This window comes from Sphaerodactylus townsendi, linkage group LG10, assembly GCF_021028975.2.
Source record: "Sphaerodactylus townsendi isolate TG3544 linkage group LG10, MPM_Stown_v2.3, whole genome shotgun sequence".
In the NCBI taxonomy this organism is placed as follows: Eukaryota; Metazoa; Chordata; class Lepidosauria; order Squamata; family Sphaerodactylidae; genus Sphaerodactylus; species Sphaerodactylus townsendi.
In genome coordinates this window covers 74,814,969-74,827,157 of record NC_059434.1, presented here as the reverse complement: position 1 = coordinate 74,827,157, position 12,189 = coordinate 74,814,969, and the positions used below count along the sequence as shown (strand labels likewise).

The following is a 12,189-nucleotide window of genomic DNA, read 5'->3' as shown; positions in this document are numbered from 1 at the left end:
TGTGCCATCTGGAATTGCAGCACACATTCCAAAACAATCAGTCATGATTACCATGCCATCTTCCACAATAACAGCTTAGTTTCACATGGGCTGGAGCTTTGTCCCTTGAAACACAACTTTGCTGAGAGTTATTGCACTAATCAAACCGAATGGTTATCAGAGCACATGGACCATGACCAGATCTTGGTGAATGAGAAAAGATTGGTCAGTCATGATATTTTACATGGATGCTGCATCATATAGATTAAATTCAGGTGTATCAGTGTTTTAAAAGATTATTCCAGCTTGCATATAAGCCGTAGCTTTTTGGCCATATACAAACCTTGTTACTTGTCCCTTAATGGCTGAAGTCTAGCCTCTTGAGTATGAATATAATCCGACAGGAAGTATAATTGCTTGGCAACATCACTTCCTGTTAACTTCAGCTCGTGCCTCATGCGCTGATGGATTTCTCCCCTTCTTTTTCCTTCAGGAAACAATCAAGCTACATGATTTGCTAGAAGAAGAGGATGATGTTATGTTGGGGATATTGGTCTTTGGGACTTCCTGGGGCCGGCAGCAGTTTCCAGGCGATCATCCCTGAGCCTCAGAGCTGTGGTTTCATTCATGAGAGGAACGTCAAAGAAGTGGCTTGTGGTGGAAATCATTCTATTTTTCTTCTGGAGGATGGGCAAGTCTACACGTGTGGCTTAAATGCCAAAGGACAACTCGGCCATGAAAGGGAGGGAAACAAGCCAGGTAAGTTGAGTCTCAGCAGAGGGAACCAACCCCAGACGGAAAGGGCAGAGTTGGCACCATCTATGGCAGGGGTCTGCAACCTGCGGCTCTCCAGATGTTCATGAACTACAATTCCCATCAGTCTCTGCCAGGATGGCCAATTGGCCATCCTGGCAGGGGCTGATGGGAATTGTAGTTCATGAACATCTGGAGAGCCGCAGATTGCAGACCCCTGATCTATGGGGAGGAGATTGTGACTTTCATCCCTGAGTGGTGAACTTTCTTCGCTCCTCAAGTCCTTTCCTCCAGTCTACTGGAATCTCTGTGTAGCCACTCCATTTTCTAGGTTTTGACAACAACTGCAGAAATATTCTCAGGCTTATCTTTTCCCCCCCAAATATATATATTGAAAACCTTGCTTTTAAAAGTGACCTCAGAATTGTTCTACGATACATGATTAGACTGGTTGCCGGCTTTTGTCCATCCTGCTTTTGTATTTTGACTGACTGACTGCCATTATGTGTAGGAGGCTTGGGAGGGAGTTGGTGGGAGGGCAGAAAAGTTGGTGGGAGGGCAGAAAATCGGTGTGTTTGGCAAATGGGAGTCCTTCTGATTCTTCCACTCCTTCCCTGCTCCCCTTTTTTCCTTTCATAATGACACGGGAGATGAATTTTTAAAAACAAAAACAAAACAAGAACACAACTTTGAGCAAGGTCCCAGGATTCTGTTCTTCTAACAGTTTCATTTTCCTCTGGAACTAGGAACTTTCTGCTACGAAATCTCCTCGGCCCCTTCCGCACACGCAAAATAATGTGTTTTCAAACCACTTTCACAACTGTTTGCAAGTGGATTTTGCTATTCCGCACAGCTTCAAAGAGCACTGAAAGCAGTTTGAAAGTGCATTATTCTGCATGTGCGGAATGAGCCCTCATGTCAGGAGAAGGCTCCTTGCGCCAGAGGAAAATGTTGCTGTTAGCAGAACGGATCTCCAGGATCCTGACCTGTGTATTGGAGCAGAAATGGGAAAGTCTCGAGGAAGTGGTGTTCACCTTAATTCTAAAACTTGAAGCTGTTAAATTGGCAGCATTTCTCCAGATCTCCAGGCTCCAAAAATCAGTTTCTCTGGAGAACATGACTGCTTTAGAGCAGTGTGTGTGTGCGTGCTTGCGTTATGGCATTATATCCCCACCCAAATCCCCAGGAGATGGAACTGGGAACCCTAATCTCTGAATCCAACCGTTAGTGTTTTAAAGATTTTGACCGCCATTAGTGACTGCATACAAATTTCCTTTTTTTTTTGCAGTTAAGTAAAAAAGCTATCCTTTGACAGTTTGTTGTAGGCTGCTGTTGCTTACCAGTAACACAGCCAACATTCAATCACCCAAAGTGTTGCTGGCTGAAACAACTTCATAAATGTTGCATCCTTCTCATAGTACAGTTGGTGAAGCTGTAAGGATATCTTTTCCCGTAGCATGCAGCTTGGCTTGTAAAGGGAAAAGAGTTCCAAGTTTCTGGTTTCAGTTTCCAAAGGATTATTTCTCTACCATCTCACTATCTGACGTATCCTACTTTCAAGGGAGTCACATGCTGTTTTTATATTCTGCTTACATGCTGCTTTGAGCCCTATGGGGGAGAGCAGCATACCTGTTTGATGATGGTAATAATAATAATAATAATAATAATAATAATAATAATAATAATAATAATAATAATAATAGTATGTGCATCCTTTTTTTGCATGCTTGAAAGGCAAGATCTGAGAGTGAGGCTCATTCCGCACATGCAGAATAATGCACTTTCAAACCGCTTTCAGTGCTCTTTGAAGCTGTGCGGAATAGCAAAATCCACTTGCAAACAGTTGTGAAAGTGGTTTGAAAACGCATTATTTTGCGTGTGCGGAAGGGGCCTGAGAAAGAAATGCATGTTTTCTGCTGCTTATGTGCTCAGAAGATACTGAAGTTTCCTTGCTAGGGCTGCACATGATGTTATTCCTAGCCAGACAGTGAACTAAAGGGGCTGGTTCATGCGCCCCTTATATAGGGACGTCAGCCTCCGGGTGAGACCTGAGAATTCCCCGAAATGACAGATTTGTAGGGCGGTCCCTGTGCCATTGCACCCCACTGAGGTATCTGTCTTTCCCAGTCTCTATCTCCAAATCTACAGGAGTTTCCCAGCCTGGATCTCGAAACCTTATCCCCACTTCGTCCCCCACCGGGGGGGGGGGGGACCTCGCAACCCTAGGGGTCTATTAGACCCCAGTATGAGACTGGTAGAATAACTTTTAAAGCACAAGTCAAATGACAGACCAAAGTTCAAATAATCCTCATCACAAAAAAGCTGTTTTGCTTTAAATGAGAATGAACCACTGTAGAATAGCCTATCCACTGAAAAGCATTATGTAGGACAAATGAGAAATAGTGTTTAAAGTAATAAGAGGTGGGACAGTGTAAGAACAAAGTGGAAACACCTGGAATTTCCTCTGCCACCTGGCCTAGGGCATATTTTTGGCAGTCCTAGGTCAACATGCGACAGGAGAAGTTTTGTTTTGCATGTAACAATCTGCACCATATTGTCAAATTGTAGGTCCATTTGCTTTGTGTTCCAAAGTCCTGCTAGTGGAGCCTTATTGCTTCCCTGTTCAAAAGGTCCAGAGTGTTGCAAGCATAGTCATCTGAAATCTCCTCATACCTCAGGGACTGTCTTTCCCCGTATGTCCATAATCCGCCTCTTCACTCTGCAGAGGCAAATTTGCTGGTGGTCCCTGGCCCCTAAATGATGCGACTGGCATCTATCCAGGCTAGGGCTTTTACTGCCCTTACCCCTGCCTGGTGGAACTCTCTCCCTCCAGCCATCAGGACCTTGGACAGTTCCGCAGGGCCTGTAAAACAGAGCTGTTCCACCGGGCTTGGGGGAGGGGGCTAATCGCTGATTGCCTCCCCCGCTACCCTCCACATACCATCACACCGGCTATTTTGTGCTGTGTCGGTCCCCTCCCTGAGGGATAGGAAGCCTTCGTGGGTTGTTGTTGCTGATTTAATTAATTAATTAAGGGGGCATGCATTGAAAATGCTGGGGGGAAGAATTAGGGCTAATAAAAGGAAACACTTCTTCACACATCGTGTGATTGGTGTTTGGAATATGCTGCCACAGGAGGTGGTGATGGACACTAACCTGGATAGCTTTAAAAGGGGCTTGTATAGATTTATGGAGGAGAAGTCGATTTATGGCTACCAATCTTGATCCTCTTTGATCTGAGATTGCAATTGCCTTAGCAGACCAGGTGCTCGGGAGCAACAGCCACAGAAGGCCATTGCTTTCACATCCTGCATGTGAGCTCCCAAAGGCACCTGGTGGGCCACTGCGAGTAGCAGAGAGCTGGACTAGATGGACTCTGGTCTGATCCAGCAGGCTTGTCTTATGTTCTTATGTTCTTAATCCGGTTTTTAACTATGTGATTTTAAGTTCATTGGTTTTATCTTGTACACTGCCCAGAGCCCTTCAGGGGTGGCCGGCCTGTTAAATCTAATAAGTAAATAAATAATAGGCAGTTTGGAAAGCAGGATTCCTGTGCATAGTAATGTGGTGATGATAGTGCGTGCTCAAGTGGAATTCCTGGATGTCAGTCATTCCATGTAAACATCACCGGAACTGACCTGCGTAGTCTAGAGATGAACTGTAAGTCTGGGAAAACTCCAGGCTGAAGGCTGGCATCTCCCTAGACCAGTGGTGGCGAACCTTTGGCACTCCAGATGTTATGGACTACAATTCAATTGTTATGGACTACAAGTCAATTGGCCATGCTGGCAGGGGCTGATGGGAATTGTAGTCCATAACATCTGGAGTGCCAAAGGTTCGCCACCACGGCCCTAGACCCCAGTTATGTTGTGGGGTTTTGGGACCATTGCTATGATTTAGCTATAAAAATACATTTACTAAGGTTTCTTAAAATATCGTTTATATCCATGTAGGAGTAATATCTCTTACTTTCTCAGAAGTATAACAGGCCCTAGATATCTCGTTCAACTGCTTTTTCTTTTGACTCAAAAATATTATTATACTTATTATTTACTCTCTGCCTTTCCTACTGAGACTCAGGGCAGACTGCAGGATTTAATGCAATCAAGCAGCGTAAGATAACCAGTGAACCCTGTAACAGGACTAGAATTACAGAATTGGAGAACAGTGCAACAAATTATCTAGGGCAAGATAAACTATAAACTTATACAGAAAGTGGATCACAATGTAAAGATGATGTGGTAAAAACAGGTGCTGTCTACAGTAATCAATGCCTTCTGAAATATGAATTTAAAATAATAGTTTTTTAAATTAATGGCTGTGTTCATATAAAGTACATTGGGAAGGAGGACATGAAACACTGTTGATCGTTCCTCTAGTACAGTGATGGCGAACCTTTTCGAGACCGAGTGCCCAAATTGCAACCCAAAACTCACTTATTTATTGCAAAGTGCCAACACGGCAATTTAACCAGAATACTGAGGTTTTAGTTTAGAAAAAACTGTTGGCTCCGAGGCACGCGTTACTCAGGAGTAAGCTTGGTGAAGCAACTGTGCAACGCTTCAAATGGGTGAATCACAATCCTAGGAGGGTTTACTCAGAAGCAAGCCCCATTGCCAGCAACTGAGCTTACTCCCAGGTAAAGGATCATGCCCAGGCCAGCCTAGATGTGTGTGTGTGTGTGGGGGGGGGGTGATTTTCCACCCCCCTCCCACATGATGAACTCTGTGCACGAGTGCCAACAGAGAGGGCTCTGAGTGCCACCTCTGGCACCCGTGCCATAGGTTCGCCACCACTTCTCTAGTAAAATTTCCTCTGTAGCCGCAGCAGAACATCCGCAAATGCATCCTAGCGATTATAGTTAGGATCAAAGTGAGGCACGTTCAAATTTAATGGCTTAGAAAAAAAGAAAGAAAGAGAATTATTCATGAACTGAAAGGTTGTCCCTGTTTTATTCCTCTCCCCGCTTATTTCAGTACTGGTCCCTTCCCCCCCTTCCTTTTGAGGTGGGCGGTGAGATTTTTTCTTCCGTTGAAGTACTTCAGGCCCTTCTGTGGGGATTCTGCCTCCCTCCCTCAGAAGCAACTTGTGCAAAAGAAACAGGATGCTGGATCGTAGAGGCCACACCATCTGGGAAGGGACTCTCCCATTAGTTTGTGATTCATCCCTGGCTGTACAGCTGCTTCATGTGGAAAACAGAGGCTATTTTTGGTTTGACAAACCCTTAATGAGGTATTATGCGCACAGAAGTCTCTCTGTGCCTGTGTCAGTATCTAGTTTTAAAGTGGTGGTACAAAGTGCTGTCAAGTTACAGCTGAGTTATGGTGACCCCATGGACAGACGGGGTCTCTCAAACTATGGCCCTCTCAGATGTCTACATGGATCTCCCTGATTCCCATCAGTCTCATGCCAGCATGTGCCAAGCCAGTAGGAGCTCCGTATGGGAATTGTAGTCCATGAACATCTGGAGGGCCATAGTTTGAAGACCCCTGCCATAGGGTTTTCAACGCTCAAGACATCTGGAGATGGTTTGCCTCCTCGTGGCTGAGAGTGAGGTGGTTTGCCTTCCTGTGGGCTGAGAGAGTTCTGAGAGAACTGTGACTGGGCCGAGGTCATCCAACAGGTTTCATGTGAAGGAGTGCCGCATTAATCCCGGTTCTCCAGATTAGAGTCCAGTGTGCTTACCCACTATATCACACTGAACAGTGCTTTGATTGTATGTTCCTGCATTGCAGGGGGTTGGATTTGATGGCCCTTGGGGTCTCTTCCCTACGGCTTCTATGATTACCTAAGATCTCACCATATGGAAGATCTCCCAGTTCCAACTCACTCCGCTGCCATGGTAATGAAGCAAGATTAAACACGATTCAAATTGATTTCTAATATATAGAAATTTGATTGCGGTTTATACGTTGCTGAGTTGTTATCTACTCCTGGAAGTCTGATTCTTTTAGACTAAGCAAAGAAGGGCAAAGGTAAAGCCGTTCCCCTGGTCATTAAACGTATCCGACCCTGGGGTACCACTGCCAGCAGTGATTTCCCCAGCTATTTTTTACCCTCTGGCTATGAGCTAGGTACTAATTTACTGACCAAGAAATGGATGGCTGGCTGGCTGAGTTGACCATGAGCCAGCTGGCAGGATATCTGACCCACAGGGGGCTCAAACTCCTGACCGTGTGAGTGGCAGTGCAAGCACTTAACCACTATGCCACGTGGCTCCTTTGATCAAGAAAGGTGGAATAAAAGTCTAATAAAAAATTAATTAAACCCGGAACCCAGGGATCTTCAAGACCAGGATCCAAAGAACTTCACAATTGACTAACTGTGTGGCTAGTGGATGGATGTTTCTTGACATTTTTCTCTACATCCACTCGGCCAACCAATGTTTAGTGATCAAACACGAAGTAGCAAAATTTAAAAACTCAACCCACTGAGCTTGCTTAAGTGGAGGGAGACCTCCTGTTCCCCATTTTCATTGCCTGCCAGCCTGCTAAAAGCTGACAAGAGGGATTTTTTAAATGGCACCACACCATCAGTTCAAGTGAATGTTACTGGCTTGAGAAGGTGATGTTCTAGGATTTGGGTAAAATTCTGTGGTTTTACCACAAATCTTAGAGTGTTGCCTTGAAGTCACCCAGGTGACAAGGTGTCACTGTGTCAGCTGGAGATGATGTCATGCTTCTGGCGTGGCACTGTTTTCCCCTGCTCCCATCCACCCCTCTGCCACTGGTTTCCAGGTACTACAGAAGGCTTGAAGTAATTCATTGGATCCTGCCCAAATAGTAAATTATCTCATAGAGCTGCAGCCTCTCCTTGGGAATCTGACCAGCTTGCTTCCCATCAGTATGGGCTGAATGAAATTGTTTATTTAAAAGGTATTCAAAGTCCTTTCCCTCTCTTCTCCCTTCTTTACTCTCTACTGCAGTGCCAAGAGGTATCCTGTTGCTTGTGTATGATTTTTTCTGGGTTTTTTTCCACAGAGCAAATATGCACTCTAGCGGATCAACACATCATCCACGTTGCCTGTGGAGAAGCTCACAGTGTTGCCCTCAGTAACCAAGGGCAACTTTTTTCCTGGGGCGCCGGGAGCGATGGCCAGCTAGGACTAACTACTACAGAGGATTCAGTGGCTGTCCCAAGGTAACCAGAGCAATGAACAAAGGCTGAGGCTTCCTAGGTAGTTTTGTTCATCAAGCTTCCAAAATATAACCAAACTTCCATTTGTCTGTAGTAGCTACTGTTCCCAAATGTGTGCGTATGTCCAGGAAGAACTCTTACATGGCTGAAGAAGCAAGCTATTTAGATGTACTTTGCTTCATGTACATCTACAGACAGCAGTGGCGTAGTGGTTAAGAGCAGGTTCACTCTAATCTGGAGAACTGGGTTTGATTCCCTGCTCTGCCACTTGAGCAGTGGAGGTTTATCTGGGGAACCACATTAGACTTTGTACTCCAACACATTCCAGTTGGGTGACCCCTTTGGGCTTCATATCAAGCAGCTTTTTTGGAGTTTTTTCCTAGCTCCCACTCCACACTTCACAGGGGGGTGTTTGTTATTGGTGGGGAAAGGAAAAGAGATTATAAGCCCCTTTGAGTGTCCTTATAGGAGAGAAAGGGGGATATAAATCCAAACTCCTCCTCCTCCTCCTCCTCCTCCTCCTCCTTCTTCTTCTTCTTCTTCAGTAGTATGTGGTAGGAAACTCACGGTTTTAACGTCTAAAAGTACATTAGGGATGGCAGTTTTAAAGAATCCCTGTTCTTGGTGATAAAAGAGATGGACATGGTTGTAACATGATATACTTACAAACCTCTTCATACAATATTCACCATTACACCATCATTGGCTTGGACAGTGTTATTTTTCTTTATGCAAGCTAGTTATTCTTGTATTGCCAATGCTGTGTTTATTAAACTATGTGTTTATAGCAGTCAATGCCGGACTGAAACTTGGATGGATTCTCTTGGGTTCAAACTATTTTAAAAAATCAATTGTTTTGCCGTTTAGGTTAATCAAGAAGCTGAACCAAGAGACGATACTGCAGGTCTCCTGTGGCAACTGGCACTGCCTCGCCCTTGCAGCTGGTATTGTGACATATTAACATGCAATAGCTGAATACTCTTACAAAGCTTGAACTTGTAATGGTTTGAACGGCAGATTTATTGAATGAAATAGTACAAGAACTTGCAAAAATAAATAGATTGTGGATTCCACGTCAGAAAGAGGTGCATTGTCTCTGTTTTCAAACAGGAGGAATTTTGTCTTTTAAGAGGGTACTCGTACACAGATGTATTCATTTTTTAAAAAAAATATTTTTATTGTATAGTTTGAAATAATCGTTCTATTTACATCTTTCTGATATAATTTCCAAACAATACATTTCCCCCTTTTTTCCTCCCACCCTCCTCTAATATTATGTTTTACTTTTCTTTAACCAAACAGCGATAAGTTCATTCGTTGTTGTCTTCTTATCCATGTCTTCTTTGACTCCTGGCCTCCCCATCCAGCACCCTCTAAGTAACTTGTTCATATCTCTCATTATTCTATCCTGTTTTCCTTGGCCATGTCTTTATTCTTTTGATAATATTTCAAAAATGTCTAATGTCACTTGTTCCCATATATATTCCAACCATTTCTGAATCGTCCATTTTTTCTTATCTTTCCATCCAAACGCTATCACTGCATGTATTGCTCTAATCAACGTTTTATACATATTTCTATGTTGTATATCTATTTTTTCATCATCAATCATTCCCATAAGTAATAGATCATTTCTTAATTCCACTTTATTTTTCACCAATTTCTCTATCCATAGCAATGCCTTTTCCCAGAATCTTTTTACTTCTTTGCATTCAATCCACATATGGCTATAATGTGTACACAGATTTATTCATAGTAAAACACATACGCTTGGTTGACTGAGATTTCTTTCCTCAGATACTTCTTATGTTTTTGGAATATCTATACATAGCTCTGCTGAGGCAACAGTCTCATCATCTCTGGATTTATGTCTTTGGACAAGTCCCGTTAAAATGGCCAACCAGGGAAGGTTCCAGAAGGCCAACGACCCTCTTTCAAGCCCTGTCATTTCTAATAGTGCCTGATTTGGTGTATCCACAAGGATTTGTATAGAAGAGTCATTGTGATGTAGTGATTAGAGCAGGGATGTCCAATTCTGGCGCTTCAGATGTTCATGAACTACAATTCCCATCAGCCAATTGGCCATGCCAGCAGGGGCTGATGGGAATTGTAGTCCATGAACATCTAAAGCGCCAGAGTTGGACACGCCTGGATTAGAGTATTAAAGAAGAATCTGAGAGATCCAGGCTTGACTCCCCACTCTGCCATGGAGCTCACTGGGTAACCATGAGGCAATCCCTTTCTCTCTCAGGGGTGTTGTGAGGACAAAATGGAGGAGAAGAAAACAATGGGTACAGCCTGGAATTCCTTGGAGGAAGCACAGGCTAAAGATTGAATAAATATGTAATTAATAAATAACTAAGGCACCAAGATTTTTTTTATCAAGAATATGGAAGTATGAATTTGTCTTGTGCCAGTTCAGAACACGGTCCATCTAGCTCAGTTCTGGCAGGAGGTCTTCAAAACTTCTGTCAATGGGCGGGTGAGTCTATTGGTCTTGGTTACCTCTTTTTAATCCCAAGATGAGAAAGACTAGGACTTTCTGTATGCAGAGTGTCTCTTCTACCAGTGAACAATGGTTTTTTTTTCATTATGAGGGCCGGCTGAAGCCATTTGGGCGCTCCAAGGTCACCTTCCAGCAGGCCACACCCATGGAGAACATTGTAGTATGGACACTGAGGGAAGAAATTCCTCCTGTTGCTGCTGTTACCTCTCTGGAGTCTGACCCAAGGCAGGATAGTCACAAATGATTTGCCTTTAGAAAATTCTTCAGTCTTAGTCTGCTTCTGGCAGCTGCTCCTTTTTCCTGCTCCTCCTGTAGGATTACAGCAAGGAGGAGTGGGAGGAGGTGAATGCCTTCTGTTCACGGACTAAAGGCTCAGGCATTTCTAAATGCAAAGTCATAATCCCTGATGCTCTGCCCTTCCCTTAACAGTCAAGATGTGGTAGGAGTACCTGGCAAAGCTGGGACGTTGGGAAGAGGTGTAATTTCAGTGTTTTCAGTGAGCGCCATTTCCTGTAGATATGCCTCACCCATGTCTCTTGCCCTGGGAGGATTAGGGTTTTTTTAGAGCCCATTGTATTTTTTCACACAACTGGCTTTATTTCTAGTTACACAATATTTTTATAATATTACAATAGCATTCCCATATTGCATATAGAACCTGAGATGACAGAAAAGTCACGTATCTGAGGTTGGCTAGTGGATTCATGGCTGAGGTGAGATTTGAAAAGGTATTTCTCAGCAAAAAAGGGCTGTTGAACAGTGGAATATGCTCCTGAGGAGGATAGTGGAGTCTCCTTCTTTGGAGGTTTTTAAACAGAGACTGGATGACCATCTGTCTGTGTATTAAGAACATAAGAACATAAGAACAAGCCAGCTGGATCAGACCAAAGTCCATCTAGTCCAGCTCTCTGCTACTCGCAGTGGCCCACCAGGTGCCTTTGGGAGCTCACATGTAGGATGTGAATCAAAGAATGGCCTTCATGGCTGTTGCTCCCGATCACCTGGTCTGTTAAGGCATTTGCAATCTCAGATCAAAGAGGATCAAGATTGGTAGCCATAAATCGACTTCTCCTCCATAAATCTGTCCAAGCCCCTTTTAAAGCTATCCAGGTTAGTGTCCATCACCACCTCCTGTGGCAGCATATTCCAAACACCAATCACACGTTGCGTGAAGAAGTGTTTCCTTTTATTAGTCCTAATTCTTCCCCCCAGCATTTTCAATGAATGCCCCCTGGTTCTAGTATTGTGAGAAAGAGAGAGAAATTTCTCTCTGTCAACATTTTCTACCCCATGCATAATTTTGTAGACTTCAATCATATCCCCCCTCAGCCGCCTCCTCTCCAAACTAAAGAGTCCCAAACGCTGCAGCCTCTCCTCATAGGGAAGGTGCTCCAGTCCCTAACTATCATCCTTGTTGCCCTTCTCTGCACTTTTTCTATCTCCTCAACATCCTTTTTGAGATGCGGCGACCAGAACTGGACACAGTACTCCAAGTGCGGTCTCACCACTGCTTTATATAAGGGCATGACAATCTTTGCAGTTTTATTATCAATTTTTTACAGCTGCCATGCATTGAGTTGACAGCTGCCATGCATTGAGTATTCCTGCATGGCAGGGGGTTGGACTTGATGGCCTTTGTGGTCTCCTCCAACTCTATCATTCATGCTCTGAATATCAAAACATACAACATTTTCCTTCAAATAACTAATAAATAACTCATTTCATTTAGTAAAGCCATGTGAAAATGGATCGATTGCAGGCTTTTGCCCATCTCTTCATAGCTCCAGCCTGAATTGGAGCCTTGTAGTTTCTCT

At 43.8% G+C, this 12,189-nt stretch overlaps 1 protein-coding gene across 4 annotated transcripts in view; it reads left to right on the top strand.

The window, feature by feature from the left end:
• Positions 1-12,189, top strand: part of HERC3 (HECT and RLD domain containing E3 ubiquitin protein ligase 3) — a 61,959-nt gene that overhangs the window by 15,505 nt on the left and 34,265 nt on the right. For all 4 annotated transcript variants that reach the window (XR_007245660.1, XM_048510015.1, XM_048510016.1 and 1 more), the window contains 3 exons: positions 473-738; positions 7,713-7,872; positions 8,737-8,813. Coding sequence is in view for 3 of the 4 variants with exons in the window: in XM_048510015.1 (XP_048365972.1) it covers positions 510-738; positions 7,713-7,872; positions 8,737-8,813 (466 nt within the window). In the remaining variant the exon portion in view is untranslated. The remainder of the gene's footprint in view (positions 1-472; positions 739-7,712; positions 7,873-8,736; positions 8,814-12,189) is intronic.